The sequence below is a fragment of the Triturus cristatus genome, chromosome 3_2 (genome assembly GCF_964204655.1).
Source record: "Triturus cristatus chromosome 3_2, aTriCri1.1, whole genome shotgun sequence".
Lineage (NCBI taxonomy): Eukaryota > Metazoa > Chordata > Amphibia > Caudata > Salamandridae > Triturus > Triturus cristatus.
This window is the reverse complement of record NC_140584.1, coordinates 1,103,708,090-1,103,728,170: the sequence shown is the minus strand read 5'-3', so window position 1 is coordinate 1,103,728,170 and position 20,081 is coordinate 1,103,708,090. Positions and strand designations below refer to the sequence as shown.

At 48.5% G+C, this 20,081-nt stretch overlaps 1 protein-coding gene across 4 annotated transcripts in view; it reads right to left on the bottom strand.

Annotated features, from left to right (window-relative positions):
• Positions 1-20,081, bottom strand: part of KIAA0753 (KIAA0753 ortholog) — a 359,680-nt gene that overhangs the window by 47,418 nt on the left and 292,181 nt on the right. For all 4 annotated transcript variants that reach the window (XM_085649901.1, XM_085649900.1, XM_085649899.1 and 1 more), the window contains 2 exons: positions 9,666-9,747; positions 9,457-9,571 (listed from right to left, as the gene is read on the bottom strand). In XM_085649901.1, coding sequence (XP_085506027.1) covers positions 9,457-9,571; positions 9,666-9,747 — 197 coding nt within the window. The remainder of the gene's footprint in view (positions 1-9,456; positions 9,572-9,665; positions 9,748-20,081) is intronic.

Below are 20,081 nucleotides of genomic sequence, written 5' to 3'. Positions count from 1 at the left end.
ATTGCGGTGGCGTGAGTTATAGTTGCCTGCACTAACTATAACGGGGGAATTTCATTGTTTTTTTACGAGTGAAATGTCCAGCTAACTATAACATGTGTGAAACCTATGGTTTTTTGAATGAATTTGCAAGGTTTTTTTAAATGCTAATTCGTAACTATAACTTGTGTGAAACCTATGTTTTTTTCAGTTAATTTGTACGTTTTTTTAAAGTTATGTATTTATTTATTTATTTATTTCAGGTTTTTCACCGTGCACGCACCGTGCGCACACGATGCACTTCGCGCACCGTGCGCACGCTGTGGGCGCAACGTGCGCGCACCTCGCGATTTTGTAAAAAAAAAAAATTGTTTTTTTCGCCCTTTCGGGGTCCTTCTGTGACCCCCTGACCAAGGCTAGGGGGTCAGGAACTGACCACTCTGCCCCCTTTTCACGTTCTCCACCTTTTTTTTTTCACCCCCTCAGACTGCGAGAGACAAAATGGCGGCCGACACTTTCTGGTTCCGACCGATTCGAATGTTTACCGACATCTAACAACCAATCAAAATTGCGCTCGCGCACGGCAGGGTGCGCGCACGGTGCGCGCGTATAGATATTGATATGCTTTTAAATGCTATTTTCTCAGGAAATACTGAACAGATTTACACCAGACCTGCAAAAGGCACTTCCTTGACCTTATGGCTACCTCTCTGCCAAATTTCACGTAATTCTGTGCAGCCGTTCGGGCTGTAGCTGCGACTAAAGGTCCTATGGAAAAAAGCATGGGGAAAATGCGTTTTGGGACCCCCCCTTTTTCACGGCCCTCGCTTGACGAATCACCCCGAGACTTTCAGGGTAGGAGCTGAACGGAGCGCCCCATTAGTTTTGAAAATTTCGCGAGGATTCGTCAACCGGCGCCAAAGTTATTCAAAATAGAATTTTGAGATTTCCTATGGAAACTAGGTTGTAACTATAACTATCTACTGGCGACCGCCAGTAGATGATAATATATGAAATACGTATATAAATAAACATTATATATTTTAAAATAACATACAAAGTCAAAAGTACCATAGGATAACATTGACACATAGGAATGCATTGAAAAAGAAATTACTTTACTGACATATCCATGTCGTTTTTATAGTCCAAACTCCAGCCAATCGGGCGCAAGCACCCTCGAGAACCTTCTCCTCAGAGGCTCAGGCCCTCAGATTTTCGTAGCACTAGAGGGACAAAAGAGTCTTATGAGGAGAAGAGAGCCTCTGAGGGGAGGAAGGGTGGGTCGCATGTGAATCTATGAAAGACACCAATAGTGGAGAACCACAGTTTACAGGTAAGTAACATTTGTTCTTCTCCAGTATTGGGGTGTCTTTCATAGATTCTCATGCTTGAATTTAGAATAGTGAGCAGTACTCTGCAGCCTGAAGAGGCAGTATCAAAGTTGCATGAAATACAATGACATAGCATTACAGAATCACAAAACTGATAACAATCCAAGGAGGAGGGAAGTAACAGAGGCTCACCTTATTTGAAAAGATTACGAAGAACTGCTTGGCCCACTGCTGTATCAGCTTCGTTGATTGCCTCCAGGCAGTAGTGCCTTGTGAAAGTGTGCCTGCTGGACCACGTAGTTTGCCGGCAGATTTGATGAATCGGCACCCCAGCGAATAAGGCAGTGGAGGAGGACATCGCCCTTGTAGAATGCGCCCTCACTCCGGAAGGAAGAGGCTTGCCAGCCTTCTGATGGCAGAATGAGATCGCTGAAGAAATCCAACGTGCAATTGTTGGCTTGGTAACAGAATGTCCCTTACAGGTTCGTCCATAGGCAACGAACAGTTGGTCAGATTGGCGAAAGGGTGCTGTTCTGCTGATATAAAATTTGAGGCATCTCTTTAAGTCCAAAGAATGCAGACTCTGTTCCGCTGGAGATTGCGGATGAGGAAAAAAGGTTTTTAAAATCACAGGCTCATTAAGATGAAAGTCGGACGGCACCTTTGGCATGAAAGCTGGGTTAGTTCGAAGGATAACACAGTCCGATTTAAATTGGAGGAAAGGAGGCTGGATTGTGAAGGCGTGATTGTCACTCACTCGACGTGAGGAAGTCAGAGCAAGCAGGAGGGCAACCTTCCAGGTCAAGAATTTAAAATCTGCTGAGTGGATTGGCTCAAAGAGCACCTTCATAAGTTGCGCCAATATGATGTTAAGACGCCATGTGGGCGGGGGACGCCAAATGGGTGGAAACATCCAAAACAATCCCTTAAAGAACTGTTGAATCACTCTAGACGAATAGAGAGAGGAAGAGCCATCCTGGCGAAAATGAGAAATTGCTGCCAAAAAGACTTTTAGAGTGGAATGAGAAAGTCCTGACTGTGCCAACTGCAAAAAGAAAGGCAGAAGTTGTGCCGGAGAGGCGTGCACTGGGTGGATGTTAGCAGACGAACACCAATGGCAGAAGCGTTTCCACTTTAGTTTGTAGGTCTTCACCGTGGAATGCGCCTGCGCCCTGGCAAGAACCTCTCTGCAGGCAGGCAAAATATTTAAGTGAGCAAATTCAAGGTGCTCAGGTTCCAGGCCGACAATTTGAGCGAACTGGGGTTCGGATGGCAGATCCGGCCGTTGTTCATCGTGAGAAGGTTTGGCCGGGGCGAAGAAGGATTGGCTCGCATTGTGAGAGGAGCAGTAACTCCGAGAACCATGCCTGCCGAGGCCACCGGGGAGTAATCAGGAGAATGTGGCATGGTTGTCTCCGCATTTTCCACAACACTCGAGATACCAGTGGAATTGGCGGAAAAGCGTAGGCAAATATCTTGCACCAGTCCATCGAAAGGGCATTCCCGCACAACCCGCTGTGGGGAAGCCAACTTGCTTAAGACTGGCATTTGCTGTTCTGTGGAGTTGCAAAGAGATCCAAGCCCGGGTGACCCCATAGGCTGAAGACGAAGTCCAGAGTCGGCTGATGCAACTCCCACTTGTGGGTCGATGACGCAGACCTGCTGAGAGAATCCGCCAGAATGTTGGAAATGCCTGGTAGGTGGACTGCTGTTAGCGTGATCTGATGGAGTATGGCCCAATCCAGATCTTCTGAGCTAGCTGGGAAAGCAGCGGAGATTTGGTACCGCCCTGCTTGTTTAGATAGTGCATGCTCGTGGTGTTGTCCGTTTGAATGAGCACTGATTCCCCTTGAAGCAGAAGTCGGAACGATTTGAGTGCAAGGAAGATCGCCATCAGTTCTAGCCTGTTGATGTGCCAAGAACGTTGGGACAGATTCCACTTGCCTTTGATGGACAATCTTTGAAGGTGACCGCCCCACCCTTCCAGGGAGGCATCCGTGGTAAGGACAAGCTCTGGAGCCTTTGCCAAGAAGGAAGTGCCGGCTGCGATGTTGCGTCCACCAGCGCAGAGCGTGTTCCATGCGACCCTTCAGTCTGCAATGTGGGATCAAAGAAATGCAGGAGGACGCCATCCCCAGAAAGGACTTCAAGATGCGGACTGAAACGGACCGTTTTGATCTGATGTGAGCTGCGAGCTGCAGGATCCGCTTCTGCCGGTCATCGGAAACAAAAGCCATGGCCATGGAGGTATTGAGAGTAGCGCCTAGGAAAGTTCTGTGAAGAGCTGGCTTGAACTGAGATTTTTGTGTGTTGACTGACAGTCCCAGAGATTGGAACAGAGTCCGACAAAACTGAGTGGCTAAGGATGCCTGATGGTAAGACTGAGACTTGATTAGACAATCGTCCAAATATGGGAAGATTTGAATGCCTCGCAAACGTAGATAGGCCACCACCGGGGCGAGGACCTTCATAAAGACCCGGGGGCGGAGCGGAGACAAAGGGCAGGACTCTGAATTCAAAGTCTCTCTGGCCTACACGGAAGCGCAGGTATTTTCTGTGGCGTGGTAGAATCGGCACATGGAAATAGGCATCCTGAAGATCGATTGTCGACATGAAGTCGTCTTGAGAGAGGAGCTGAAGAATTTCCCTCAGTGTAAGCATGCGGAAAGTCTGATCCTTTAGAAACTTGTTCAGAGCCCTCAGGTCGAGGATAGGACGCCACTCTCCAGACTTCTTTAGCATGAGGAAAAAACGGGAATAGAAACCCAGCCCCCTCTGAGTCTTTGGAACCACTTCGATGGCCCCTTTTTTGAGCATTAATTTGATTTGTTGGAAAAGCTCCTTGAGATGAGCGGGAGGAGGACCGGTTGGGGGGGGAGTTCCGAGGGAATTTGACGAATTCCAGAGCATGGCCTTCTGAAACAATGTCCAATACCCAACGGTCTGAAGTTATTAGCGACCAATTTGAAAAGAATTTCGAGATTCGTCCTCCAACTCTGATAGGGGGGGCCTTGAGAGGAGGGGGGTGTAAGCAAAGAAAGTCATTGTTTCTTGGAAGTGTTTCCCCGATAGTTAGACTTTCCCCTGTAGGACTTGTTAGTCTGTTGTCGATAAGACTGTGGAATCTGGGAGGAAAAATGCTGATTTCCTTGATTGTATGAGCGGTATTGTGTTGATCCGCCACGAAAGGAGGAGTTGGTGCTGCGTCCGCAAGCACCCCGAAAAGGCTGTCTTTTAAACTGCAGCGTGCCAAGGGAACGAGCTGTTTCTGTGTCCTTTTTTATTGTTTGGAGCGCCTTATCCACGTGCTGGCAAAACAGCGACTCCCCATCAAAGGGCATGTCAAGGATTTTTGCCTGAACTTCCTGGCCAAAAGAAGCAGAGCGAAGCCAACCCTGCCTCCTTAGGACAGCTGCCCCTGCTAGCTGGCGAAAAACAGTTGAAGCAATATCCACAGAGCAATCGATGATCTCCGAAGATGCTCTTTCTCCCTCCTGAAAAATCTTTAGAGCCTCCGCTCTAGAGGGCTCTGGGATGAGGTTGATGAAAGCAGCCATGTCGGACCACATTTGGCGGTCGTAGCGACCCAAGATGGCTAGGGAATTCGCTGCTCTGACAGTTGAAGAGGACATGGTTGAATTGTTTTTCCCAATGGCATCCAAGCGACGCCCATCACGGTCAGGTGCAGAGGTAAGCGGAGAAGACGGATTCTTTGAGCGACGTTGTGCTGCCTGGGTTATCACAGAATCCGGCTTTGGCTGGGATACCAGGCAAGCAGGAGAAGAGTCTGGAGCATTATATTTCTTCTCCAACCACGGGAGAACTGCAGGAATTGAATTTGGTGTTTTCATCAATTTCATACCCTCGTTCCAGATTAAATCAACTATGGGCACAGCCCGAACCTGCTTCTGTGGCTGAGTTTTAAAATCATATAAAAAGCAATCCTCCTCTCTCACTACCATTTGGAGATGAAAACGCTGTGCCCCCCTTTCCATCAATTGATGGAAACCTGTGAGTTCACCGTCTTCTCTAACCGGAAGGATGTCAGCGTCACCCTCTGTAGGAGGTACTAGTAAAGGGACGGATGGTGTTGGTTCCGCCGGCGGCAGAGGAGGAGCTGGAGTGTTCGGAGGCGCTTCTCGTGGAGAGCCGTGGGAAGAAGGTGGGAAACGGCGGTTGTAATCCTCCAGCATTAATTGGAGGTGTTCCATCTCGCAGCAATCAGCGCAGATGTTGTTCTCCAGTATTGGGGTGTCTTTCATAGATTCACATGCTTGAATATATTCCCCGTCATCGAAGTGGGAGTCCCACGGTACTTAAAAAAAGCAATAAGCCTCATTAGCAAGTAAATGGTCTTTTAAAGACCCGTGAAGTTCTCCAGTGAGGCTGTGTGTCAGCCCGGGAAGCTGTCTCAGCCCGGGCTGCCACACATGCAGGGTGAGGTGACAGAGGACAGCAGGGTGAGAGTGCCCAGTGAGGTGGGGGGGGGCAGCAGGGAGTGAGAGCCAGCGAGGAGTGAGAGCCGGGTGAAATGGCAGAGGGTGACGGGGGCAGCAGGGAGTGAGAGCCAGGTGTGGTGACGGAGGGCAGCAGGGTCTGAGAGCTGGCTTTTACATTACACAGGGAGAGGGGGGGGAATGGGGGGGGCTGTTTATGGGCTGGTGTCGGGGACGTGTAGACACAGAAGTGTGCACTGCCCGAGGCCCAGAGACAGAGAGAGATATAGTTAGACAGGGACAGACTGACAGATAAAGGCAGGAGGCAGGCAGAGGCAGAGACAGGGACAGGCACGGAGAGAGGCAGATGGAGACAGACGGAGAGAGGGAGAGGGGGAGGGAGACAGAGAGGGAGAGAGGGAAGGAGACGGAGAGGGAGACGTGGGGAGGGAGGGAGACGGGAGGTAGACGGAGGGAGGGTGAGGGAGACGGAGGGAGGCAGGGAGGGAGAGGGAGACAGACGGAGGGAGGGAGGGAGAGGGAAGGAGAGAGGGAGAGGGAAGGAGAGAGGGAGAGGGAAGGAGAGAGGGAAGGAGAGAGGGAGAGGGAGGGAGAGAGGGAGACGGAGGGAGAGAGGGAGACGGAGGGAGAGAGGGAGACGGAGGGAGAGAGGGAGACGGAGGGAGAGAGGCAGGGAGAGGGAGAGACAGAGAGAGAGGGAGATGGAGGGAGAGAGGCAGGGAGAGGGAGAGAGGCAGGGACAGAGAGAGAGAGAGAGACAGAGAGAGAGAGGCAGAGAGAGAGAGACAGAGAGAGAGAGAGAGAGACAGAGACAGAGAGAGAGACAGAGAGAGAGAGAGAGATGTGCGTATGCCAGGTTTGGTGGCTCGGTGGACGAAGGCATCCACTGCAGGGGCCTGTGTTCAACCTCATGGACACAGTTTTTTTTGCTCTAGCCCTGCCCCCCTCCCCCACTGACCCCGCCCACAACAGTGTGGCCCTCGGCCACAAACCACACTGTAAATTTGGCCCCTGAGAGAAAGTTTGTGAGTACCCCTATCTAAGCCCATCGCACAAAAACTTTCAAAACTACTGCAAGAGAGGGACGGGGAAATGGGGAGTACCATTGAAAAGTCATAAATATTCAAATAACGGAGGTTAACCCTTTTTAGGCACCCTTTGCTCGATATGTAACTTGGAGACCGTAGTCTCAAAATTGATGGCAACATTAAGGGAACTTCTTAAATCTCCAAAGCAGTATGGGCATGCTCTCCGCGACAAACCTACATACAATTATCCAGGCCATGCTTGAAGGCTTCATTTGATAGTATGATCAAATGCGGGGACTGTCAACGTGATATTTCAACAAAAGGACAAGTGGAGTAGTGTTTCTAGCGCCTCAAGAATTCAACAGCTAAACGCTCCCAAAAGATAGATAAACGGAGGAACTTTCATACTAAACACTTGATCAAGAGATCATGAAAGGATACTCTCAAGTTTAAAAATTAAAATCAGACATGACAAGTTTATAGCAAAGAGCTATAGTCTAAACTTTAGAGCAATACTAAATCCGACTTCCAGCAGCTGCTCAAGACCATTTTTAAAAAGTGCCCACAGGAGAGAATGATCCAAAGAACACACGCACAGCCAAGGAAAGCACACCCTGGCTGCAAAGGTTTGCAATACAAACACCCATACTTCTACACTTGAAATGCATTATTACTGTATCAGAAGAGGCTGCTCTTCAGGAAGTTCTGTGATAAAGTTCCAGTGAATACAATTCTGGCTTTGAGGGGTGAGTTTCACGTTAGAGTACACATGGAAGCTTCATTTACACAGACAATGCAGGAAGTTATCCACCTCACCAGTTGCCAACTAGATGCTGAGTAATTACCTCAGGTTTAACAGCGAAAAGTCCAGTTCTTAATCTTGAGAACCATACTTTGACGCCCTTGTCATCCCTTTGGTGGTCTATAGCGCTTGGTGCCACACCAGTCTTAAATACTAGCATGGAGAATCAAGGTGAAATGTTGGACTCCTGTCTCCTTTTCGAGTCACAAGCATCCTCTTTGTGCTTTTACTGTTGTTCAAGCTCTCATCCACTCCTGAACTGATTACGGACTCTCGCTGTACTTTCTTTGCCTATCTCACCCTTCACCTGTAGGTAGTTTTGAATGCAGCAGTGTGCTTCATTCTGGGGCTTCTTCATGCTCCTCTATCTCTAACCAAATAGAGATTCTATTTTTGAAGCACTTGCTCTCTGCAAATGTGTTTTTCATAACAATGGCCCAATGTAGCTCAGGAATAGAATCCTGTCCTATCAAATTAGGCGCTCACTCAGCTCATTGTCAGCAAATCCGCTCGCTCACCCTCACTGCTGGCCTATCTATATTGGAGTCCGCTTGTTCTTTTCTTGCAGCTTAACATTTACTTATCAAAATCCACCCAATGAAACCCCATCTTTCCTTCATAAGAGTCTTAAAACCTGGATTTTTTCAACTTAAATAAACCAAATCCGATTCCCTGATCCCCTCAGGGCATGGACAACCCTGGGGTTACCAGCTGTGATTTAAAAATCTGTCATTTATTCATCTTGGGAGCTCATACACTACTGCAAAGGTAGAAGACATAAGGGGTTGGGGGCTGACAACGGTTACTGAAGCAGGTTTATAGATCAGTGGTGTTTTGAGTGTTGTGCTCATTCACTTAAGGAAAGGCTTACATTATATTTATTGAAACCATTTGCTCTTTCTACTCAAAAGGAACTCTGAGTTTATCCTTTGTGTGAATTACTCTTTGATGCAGCATAATTGATTTAACGGGCCTCAGCAAATGTGAAAGTTTTGGAAACCGTTATGCTGCTTAGAGAAGGGCTTTCCTTGAGAGTGTTAGCAATTGTTTTACAAGAAGCGTTTTATTTTGAAACTACCCTTGTAAAAGCATTTTCTAAAGGCCAATGGACCCAATTTATAAATATTCTGCTGCAACGTACTCTTGCAGTGCTCCAAATGTACTACTGAATTCCAGAACTAAGCCAGGAAATACACTTGTAGTACTCCCAGCTTACATTTCAAGCAAATGACACGAGTGTTCCAGGCATACTCCTGGAAGTCAGGAGTAGCTTAGGAGCACAACAAGAGTAAGTCACATCTACCCACAGCAGAATCTTTGTGAATCAAGCTAGCTGGATGGTTTTTAACAAGCACTGTGCACTAGTTTCAAGGTACTTTAACTACTTAATTAGTAGGCGCCATTCTATGTCCTTGCAGAGCATGCCTCAAATCAGAAAGCCACACTTATGTCTGGAAAAAGTTGCAAGTTGAGACTTCATACCTTCCACATAATTCACAAAGCATAAAACATGCATAAGCTTGAGGATTCTGCATTTGTTAAATTGTAAAATAAAAAGCTGACTGAAGCAAAGATTTGTTTAAATATGAAATTCCACAAATATTCTTTAACCAATCACGTTTTGTATGCATACATGCAGGGTTAGGAATAAAGTTACTACCTTTAGGGCATGATCAACAACAAACATAATTTACAAAGCATGGGGCAGGATTGTTTACGAATCAGCCTAATACTCTGTTTGTGATCATGTACATGGGTAAACCCCACATCCTTTTATGAGTTTATGCGGTGGAGATACCTTATGCTTTATTCTCTCTCGATGAACTTGGATATCTGGTTCTTCACTTCTGATTACTTACTTGTGAGGTTCTTCTAATATGATATCCACCTTTGGGTCTTTGTGGCCCACTGTTCTGGTAATCCGGATAGGCCGCGGTGAAGCAGGTTTTCGATCCACTGGAACGATGTCTCTACCTGTACATAAACATAAAAATTATAATACATAACAAAACGCTTCTTTTTATCTGAAAATAAACACTGTAAATTCTGCCAACAAAGTCAAACTCACCTTCCTTCTCCTCCTTTGCCCAGAATTCAGGATCACTGTAAACTATCTGGTGAAACCTTCTCCGAACTGAGTCTTGGGACCTCTACCAAAACAAATCAAATTGCAACTTGCTGTTATAAGCAAACGTTTTCAATGCAAATACTCGAAGTCTGTTCTTATGAACACAGCAGCCGCAAGTTGACTTATGACATGTACCACAAATAAAGTGAACAGAGAAAATTATGTATCATTCTCCACAATGAAGCCTTTATAGAACATTGCAATAAAAACAATCAGGTAATAGGGCGTTCAAGATTAAAGAAGAAATATTGTTCTGAACTTGAGGTTCCAGTGATGGAACATTGAAGTACAATTTATTTACTTATAACGCTACCTATCCATTATGACATCATAGGGTCGAAGGTCACCTCTGCAGTGTTCATGTCCTGTTCTCATATTTTACAGTCTGTCAGACTTGGTATGGTCCCATGGTCAGAAGACTACTTCTTACAAGTTTCCTGTATTTTTAGGTCTCGGCTAGCGAAGGCTGCGCTTGCGAGATTTAATGTTTTTCAGTAGTGGGGCTTGAACCCGCCCCTCTTCTCCATTGGCTGGCCTCTTAAATGCTGGTCAGCCATTGGAGAAGAGCTTTGTCTGTCGAAACCAGCCCCGTCTTTTTCGGATTCGGGGGTTTGGTTTTTCGCTGCTTTCTCTTTTTTAAGCCCCGTCCCTTTTACACTGGTGGGCGTGTTATTTTATTTTTTTTTTTTACAGGGACGTTCTAGTGTTTATTAGGTCTCAGCTACCGAAGGCTTAGGTTGTTCTCTGCTGTCTCGCCATAAATTAATTTCAGTTCAGACAGGCATGGAAACCATTTCCGTTTCTATTTCCGCCCGTCCCGGGTATTCTAAAGGACTTAATGAATAATATTAGCAGGCTAAGGTCAGATGAACCAGCGCGCGCCCCTCTCTCCCTTTCCTATTGGCTGGTTTTAAAACAATTGGCGTCGACACGTTCCTGCAGCTGCTCCTAAAATTGATTTGCAGAATTCATATTAGAGGCGGAGGCAAGGCCAAAAGAAATATTTTAAAAAGAAATTAGACATATTCACTCCGGACACGGTTGCCCCATCCGGGAGAGCGGCTTATCTCTGTTTCTGCAGACACGCAGGCACACAAGGATGCCGAAAGGCTGCACCGGGGCAAGATTTATACAAGACTAATACATTACAAACATGTCAAGCAGCGAGCCCCATTCTGGTTACCTAGGCGAAAAACTAAAGCGAAAATTGCACATAATTGTTGCTGATGTCACTGCCGCCATATTGTTTCCAAGGCGACAAGGTGGTTGGAGTAATGGCGATGCCGTGAGGATTCATTTGTACGCTCGATGCGAAGCTGTCTTCCATCTCGGAGCGTGTTTTGTCTGAGGCGTATCGAAGACATCTGTGGCTTCGCGCGCGCCTTTAATGATGGTGGGTATTCACAGACTGACGGGTCCGCATTAGCCAAGTGTGCCTCACAGACATTCTGTTACATGCAAAGCTGCATGCTTATGGCGTCCCATACTTCAGAATACAAGCCTAGAAGCAATACCAGAATACAACAATGCCTGACTTTTATGCATCTTTTACTAAATGGTGAATAATGTTGAAAAATAGCCATGGTGCTTCCAGCTAATTTACAGTGGACATCACTTTGCTATGCAGTCAGTCACACTTTATCTCATCTGTCAAATGAATATACATTATTACTATGGAAAGAACTGACACGGTGCCCGGGGTCTGAACTATAAAAGGTTTTTGTGCAGTGGCAGACAGAGACGTTTCAAAGTACTGGGTTATAATAGTTTTGGGCGAGATTGGCTTAGCGAGTTTAGGGAGCAAGCCCCACTGACAGAAGGGAGGTTCGGGTAGTGCCGTCTTAATGCATGGGCACACTGGGCAATTGCCCGGGGGCCCCACGAGCATAGGGGTCCCAAGCAGGCCAGAATTTAATACACGTTTCCGTTAAACCTTTTTATTCCTGTGTAGGCAGGGTCCGGTGCACTGCTTTCCCCGGGGGCCTATAATGCTGTTAAGACAGCCCTGGGTTCAGGGTGTTCTCCTCCTGAGAAAACTTTGAAAAAAAGAGGGGCAAACGGTGCATGTTACTGTAGTGTGCCCATTGTGCACTGTTCGGTCTGAAGAGCGCCTTTGTGGTAAAAAGACATCTATTTTTATTGTTAACTTGCTGACTACTTCTACAAAGAAATAATGTCTGCCACCAGTGACAGCCGGCATGACTCGCGTGTGGTTGCCGTGCAGGGAGGGTTGCATTGGGAGAGATTAAGCTATTGACATTGTAAATAACAATGCCGTTACTTTAAATGTTTTAAAAACAAAAACAAACAAAAATAATGTTATGAGCAATGCCAATAGCTCTAACTTTAACAATGCCGAGACCATTGCATTGTAAATGCTTGTTTGGTCTGTTAGTCAGTTGGGTAACTTGTACACCAAAAGTGGTACTTTTTTTTAAGTTTAACAGTACAGACGTACCTCAGAAAAGAAGTGATGGAACGAATGCAGCCGTGTGGTATTACTGCAGTAACGTTCCCACCAATATACATAGGAGAGCGAAAAATGACATCTGAATGATCAACACTCACGTTACACAACAGATAAAAGTTGAACCTTTGGGTTTAAAAATGTAAATGCTTTCCCATCTTTGCAAATTTAAAGCGCAACAGCCAGAATAATAATAATAACTGTTACTTTGTATAGAGCTTTATACTACACTTCTGTAGTTTCTGAGAGCTGTAGATAACCGGTGATATTACCCACTCATGGTACTCAATATAGCAGAAGATTGAGCCAACCTGCCAATTACTGCTTTTGTCTAGTGACGAATGTTCAGATTCACTGAGCTATCTCTCCAGCTCCCACAAGAGGCCTCAAACCTAAAGTAGATCAGTTCCTTTCAGATGTGTTGCATAGATGTGAATTTTGCAGCATTTCCCTTTGGTGCAGTATCTCGAGTCACCAGTGGCCAAGGACTGGGTTTTGGCACATCCGCCAGCACCGAACCTGAGCTCCCTTCTTTTCTGTGAAGTCGCTAGTCTGAAGCCATCAGATTTTCTTTACTAATATAATGATGTACATGTCCCCAAGAACAAAAACATCTCAAAAAGCCACCTCTCGGAATCCAGTTCTACCAAAGGAAGGATGTTTGACGAGAAGGCTCAGTCATAAACATACAGAGGGTTTCAGTGTGGGGGATGTAGAGGGGGAATGGTCTGTCAGCCACCACCACTGGGCTTTAATAATAGCTCCTTCTAATCTTGAATTCTTCCCTGCCCCTAACCGTTCCTGCAGCTTATTATTGCACTGAACAATTAACCGAGGGAAGTAGTTAGTTTCGCTGTCTGTTTACAGAATGTGCAGGAGTAAAGTCATAGCGTCAACCTGGAGGTTGAGAGTGTTCGTTGCTCCATGGAAGCCAGTAGGACCACTAAAAAGCTGTATGATGCCAGTAAACATCCTATCTGAACTCTAACTTTGCTCACTGTTTTCACTTTTAAATTCTCAGTGCCTTTGCGCACTCATGTTCAGCCAATTCCTGACCCAACAGAGAAGGGCTGCCACCTTGCCAGCTCCGGAGATAGAGGCCTATGTTTCTCCAATTCATAGTACAATTGAGACCATACCGTAAGCAATGCTGCCCCCTGTCATGAGGACCTATGGATTGCCAGACTGCCTCATTGTACCTGTGATTTCATCCAAGAGGAGCTGTCCTCTCCAGTGCAACGGCCTGGTTGTCTCCCTATTCAGGCTTCTTACCTAGGCCCTGTGAGCAGGGGAGTTCCTGGAGTGAGGATCACAATTATTTTGTTTCCCTCTGGTGGGCCTCAAGCACCACCTCTGCCAACCACGCTCAAGACAGGTAATGAACCTCCAGTCATCTGGGTAGAAGAGCGAGCACTGCCTGACATGGTGATGCAGTGCCAGGATGCAGAGTGCCACAAGTTGGCTTGTGTTCTTCCCATCTAATGAAGAGAGTTAACTGATTGGCTGTGCCCTCTACTATCTACTATCAGATACACTTCTTTACCTGTTGCCATTAGATGATACTTCTAATTTGATCCTTTTTTTTTCCTCACATGTACAGGCCCTGACATACCACAGCAGTACCTACAGAGTAACAACAATACCTACTCATGGAGTGGTCAACTATGCTATATGGCTTCCTCAAATCATTAGCCATATCTTCTCAATGTAAATATAATCTTATGGTTACAAAAAGAGAACACTAAGGCATTATATTTACTGTGACTGACGTGAATAAATAAAGCTAGGCATTCTACCACATTCTACCCTGCAACAGTAAATATTTTCAGAAAATTAAAGCCAAAATAGCAAGTGCTTAACACTAAAGTGAGCCAGCAGTATGTGTCAGGTTCCTGTGGTACAAGGAACACTAGCGAGATCTGAAGACTCCAAGGAAAGGGGCCTGAGAGGCATCATCATTGAATGCCTAATCTGGGAGCTCAGAGCAACACAATCTCCTTACAAAAGAAGCACCATGGCTAAAGCCTCTGTGTTTTCTAATAAAAAGCCAATTTTCACTAAATTAACGCCTGAAAGCAAACAAGTGCTACAATCATCCTTTTTAGGTCGAGGGACCATCCGGTCTGCCGAAGGCAGAACCGGAAGTCCGGAGATTTAATGTTTCTTAGAGTGGCTATTTAGCCCACCTCTCTGTTTGGCTCTCCTCCATTGACTGGCTTCCTAAACGGAGGCCAGCCATTGGAGGAGAGAGCCGTCCCTTCAAATAGGCTCCGTCTTTTTCGGATTCGGGGGCGTGTTCCGTGCTCTTCTTTCCACTTTTTAGCCACGCCCTTTTTTAGGCGTGTTTTTCTCTCCTCCAGCCAATGGCAAGAGGAGAGAAAAAGAAACACGCCCCCGAATCTGAAACCGCCGCTGCGTTTCTCCGAGGCATTTCTGCTTCACCTCGGAGAAAGGCGGCGGTGTGCTCGTTTTCGGTGACTTTCGGTTTTTCAAATTGCAGTCTCTGCTGCGTGTGATCTCCACGGACCATTGCCCGGCCTACAGTGGTGTTGCGTGCAGTTCTGGTACGAGCAGAGGCCGTGCTGCTGATTTTCACTCACTGGGGAGGATTCAGTGATAGATGCGTGCATCAAGGATGAGCCTGCACGAGTGAGCTGGTCAGGTGTGCTCGTTATTATTCTGAGAGCCGCACTCAGTCATAGCTTTTTCCCCAGCACTGAAATAAAGAAATCTTATGTTACCTGTTAGACCTGTCAGCCCTTTGGGTGGTCCCTCCTCATCATTATTTATTTTGTCCCACTTTTGCCTCAAACCCTGTTATACTTTTTTCTTTTTGGGAACCACCAGACTTTTTAGTGTTGATGCAGGGTCAGGGAGCCATTTTCCCTACCCCTGGAACTTCTGTCTGAGGGCCTGAGACACAAAATGGTGGCCACCTGTGACATCACCAGAACACACTAGAGATTTCTGGAACCTTCTGCAACATTCTGGAACCCTGTGACAGTTAGAGGCAGTTTAGAATGTTGGGAGGCCATCTCAGAGTGGCAGTTGGCACTTGACTGGAGAGGAGAGAGGACAGAGATTCAGAAGGAGGAAGGAGTGAGGCAGCAGGGGTGGAAACCAGTGCTTGGAGTGGGGTCCAGAAACCCACCCTTGATGCTAGTCCCTACAGACCAAGCCCAGCCTAGAGCCCTGTGTGGGACCAAGACCAGAAAAACCATCTTAAGGACCTAAATATTGTGAAGAGGCCTTAAAGAAGACGACCAGCAAGTTCCTGACCTGTACAGCAGTGTCCTCCTGGAGTCCTGACGTCGAGAAGCCTGGAGACCTGGAGCCCGAGGTGGAGAAGCGGCGCTGACGGAGAGCAGACGTCGTACCCGGAGCCGCCAGAGGTCGATAGAGGGCGCCGACGGAGGTCGTGGAGAGTCACCGGAGGTCGAGTAGGAAGTCACCTGAGGTCGACGTGAGGCGTCGACGGGGGAGTGAAGTCCGCCCTCCGGAGTCTCCGGAAACCAAGGTGAAGCGCGCAGGAGGTCGGGAGTGGAGGTCGCACTCCGGAGTCGCCTGAGGTCGAGGTGAAGCGCGCAGGAGGTCGGGAGTGGAGATCGCACTCCGGAGTCGCCGGAACCCGAAGTGGAGCCGACGGAGGTCAGGAGTGGAGGTCGCACTCCGGAGACACCCGGAATCGGGGAGACCGTGACCCTGTGACGCCGGAACACAACATCGAGCCAAGGCCGCCCAGCGACATCGATCTGGAGCCGCCTCACGGCACCGACCCGGCGTCAAGTAAAGCAGATCGACGCAACATCGAACCGAGGCCGCCCAGCGACATCGAACCGGAACCGCCAGACGGCATCGACACGGCGTCAAGTAAAACAGATCGACACGACATCGAACCGGAGCCGTCCAGCGATGTCGACCCGGCGCCGAGCGGAGCCGATCATCGTGAAAAGGGCAGTAAGTGGTAGAAAGGGCATCTGAGGGCCTGTGGAGCCCTAAAAGACCATTCTAGGGGTTAGAGGGGTGTTAGAACCAGCCTGGGAGTGCCAGGGGTGAACTGAGACTGGTGTAGTGACCTCTGTGAGGGGCTGTGTATTGTGGGGGAGCCAGATCCATAGGTTACCCTGATTCTACCTCAGTTCAGGCCCAGCCTTGACCAATCTAGGTGGGACACCCCCCATGTCATCCAAATGACCACAAGCTGTACTTGGGCAAAGTGAAACCAAACTACCTCGTGAAAGTGTTGTGAACTGTAATTGTCATTGATTGTGTTATTTAAGTTATTGAGGGTGCTTTATTTATTGTCTTCCACTGTATTTATTCCTGACTGTATTTATTTGCCATCTGTATTTATTGCACCTATATTTATTCCGAGTTTATTTATGACCTGATCCTATTTAATGAAACCCCACTGTGGTATTATTTATTTGACCTGCCATTTCCAAGAAAAGTCTTATGGTATTGTATGTATGTTTTGAAACCTGCAACTAAGAGAAAAAGATAAAGACAAGCTACTTTCTTTCATAATTTTTACGGTGTAGTGTCGTTTTTGGAACGGATGAACGCATGGTTATTGTGAGGGTGTGACGTACGCTTAGCACGGTGCCTGACCCCGACCGCTCGAGCCAAGCTACCACCGTGTTGGGAACCTGGTGACCGCTAACCCGGTTGCCCGGTTTCCAACATAAAATTGGTGTTCAGTGGTGGGATAGAGCTGTGCTTGCGTCCACTCGACAATAACTGTGGGTAGTCCATAGGCCTACACCGGGAGTTTTCTCCAAGCGGACTTCCTAATTTTGAGTTTTGTTTTTCCCAAATTTACTTCTGGTGGTGGGTGGAGGTATTACAAAAGGTACCCCCCTGCATAGCTTCTGTAAGCAACTGTCTTCTAACCTGAGTGGGCAAAATTGAGTTTGTATTGGAGGATGTGGAAACTTACACTGTGGCCCAACTCAGAGTTTTGTGAGCGAGAGGGGGTGTTTGGTCCCCAAGGTGCAAAGAAGGGTGAACTCCAGACCAGCTTGAGGGCTTGGGGGGAGGCACGGCGAGAAAGTAAGGTTGAGAAGGAGGACAGGGATGGAGAGCCTGACAGCGAGGGGGCTGGTTTGTACCAACCTGAGGTGGGGGACCTAGTAGTGGGGACCAGAACACCTTCAAGGAAGGGCAGCAGTGTCTCTAGCCACGGCTTATTAGAAGCAGAATTCACTGACCGGAGGGAGAAAAGACAGCTCACATGGGATTTGGCGAAGCTGGAGAATGAAAAAGAGGAACGGAGGATGGCTCACGAGTTGAGGCTCAGGGAGATAGATCTCCAGATCCTACGGGTCGGGGCACACCCTGTTCCTAGTGGTGGCAGCGAAGAAAGAGAAGTCACCAGGGAATCCAAACCCTATTTGCCAAAGGACATAGTAGCTAGTTATAGTGCGGGTGATGATATCGCCAAGTGGCTAGCGGCCTATGAGATCTCATTAAGAGTCCATGGGGTTCCAGAGAAGTATTGGGGAGGGGGATTGTACAAATACATGCCTCCAGCTGGTATGGATACATTATTGGCCCTGGAGCAGGATGAGCAGACCCACTACCCCACCATGAAAGTGGCGCTCGTGAAGAAGTTTGGACTAACACCCGAGAAGTATAGGCAGAAGTTCCGGGGTAGCCACAAACTGGGCACACAGAATTGGGTGGATTTCCTGGACTATGCAAAGAAGGCATTAGAGGGTTGGATACAGGGCAGTGAGGTGAGGAACACCTGCTCGAAAAATGTTTCCCTGAACTGCGTCAACACCTGGTGGATAGCAAGCTGACCAATCACCGGAAGCTTGCTGAGGAGGCGGACATTTGGGCTAGTACCCGGGTGTCCACAAGGGGAACCGGAGGGGACTCTCAAAAGACCGGACAGGGCGCCCCCCAGAAGAAAGAGGGAGGGGAAAAGAAAACGGAGTTCTCTAAAGGCCCCCAAAATGGTTCCCAAGGGAAGGGAACAGGATTCACCCCTAGGGCTAACCCACCCAGAAACCCTAATCCTGGCCACAGTCAGCAGCCAAGGGTTGTCCATTGCTACGAGTGCGGTGGTGTCGGACACTATAAGGGAGATGCGAAGTGCCCGAAGAGATCACCCCCTCCCATCGGAGGAAAGGCCCCCGGAGTAGCTAGTGTAGTGCTCGGGGAGGAGATGCCCTTAGGTAAGGGAAGGGAGTGGGCGGGTGTCACTTTAGTGTCCCTGGGAGAACGGGAGATGGTTCCTAAGATCCAGGTGCCCGCAAATACTACCAAGTATGGGCAGTGGGTCACTATCAACGGCCAAAGAGGGGAGGCTCTGAGAGACACAGGAGCCAGTATGACTATGGTACGTAGCCAACTGGTGTCTCCAGAGCAGGTGATTCCCCATGTACTCCACCCCGCCGCGATGGCTGACGGCAGAATGGGCCACTATCCGGTGGCCGAGGTTCCATTTGAATGGGAAGGGGTTGCAGGGTTACTTCGAGTTGCCGTAAGCCCTGCCGTGCCAGTCGATTGTCTGCTGGGGAATGACATGGAGCATAATGCTTGGAAGGAGGTGGAATACCGGACTCATGCTGAGATGCTGGGTACACCTGACTGGGCCTGTGTCAGCACAAGGTCTGCGACTACCCGGAGGGGGAGTTCGTTTAGGCGGGAGCCTGGAACAAAGGCACCGCCGGCTGCCAATCAAGGGAAGAACCGAAGGCAGGAGGAGCCTGCCTCGGCATCCGCGCCCCGTGAGACGGATAGGCCACCGGAGGTGGTGGACCAGGAGTCCGCGGAGGGGGATGTTACCAAACTGGAGAACCTACCCATCCCGGCCGAGTGGCACGTGGAGGGAGGGCCGACCAGGGAGGAATTCTGCCAGGGCCAGAAGGAGTGTCCTACCCTTGAGGGACTGAGGCGACAGGCCGAAGCCCAGGCAGCAGGGAACATTGAGGGGAACTATAATATTTACTGGGAGGATGGCCTCCTCTACAGTGAACGCAAGGCACCCATGCACGGATCGTCACGGGCCTTGGTTGTCCCTCAACGTTACCGAGCCTTCCTTCTGGAATTGGCTCATGAGATCCCCTTGGCAGGACACCTGGGGCAAGACAAGACCTTTGCCCGTCTTGTCCCACACTTTTATTGGCCTCAGATGAAAGTGTCGTCCGACACCTACTGCCGGACGTGTGTGTCTTGTCAAGCCAGTGGGAAAACAGGGGTGAAGCTGAAAGCTCCCCTGGAACCACTTCCGTCGTTAGCACCCCCTTTGAAAGGGTGGGCATCGACATTGTGGGTCCGTTAGATCCGCCTACTACAGCTGGTCACAGGTTTATCCTGGTTCTGGTGGATCATGCCACACGGTACCCAGAGGCCATACCTCTGAGGACCATTACTGCACCTGTTGTGGCTAGGGCCCTGATGGGAATCTTTACCCGAGTGGGTTTTCCCAAGGAAGTTGTGTCCGACAGGGGGACCAACTTCATGTCAGCATACATGCGGGCGATGTGGAAGGAGTGTGGAGTGACCTACCGGTTCACCACTCCTTATCACCCCCAGACCAATGGTCTGGTGGAGAGGTTTAATAAGACCTTGAAAGGCATGATCAGAAGTCTGCCTGAAAGCCTGCGGAGGAAATGGGACGTCTCCCTACCCTGTCTATTGTTTTCCTACAGGGAAGTGCCACAGAAGGGAGTGGGCTTCAGCCCCTTCGAGCTTTTGTATGGGCACCCTGTGCGTGGACCTCTCAGCCTGGTGAGAGACGGATGGGAAAGAACTCCCAGAAAGCTTCCCCAGGACGTGGTGAGCTACATGCTGGCCTTCCGGAGCCAGATGGCTAAGTTGTGGAAGCAAGCTTCTGACAACTTGGAAGCCAGCCAAGCAGTAATGAAGGCGTGGTATGA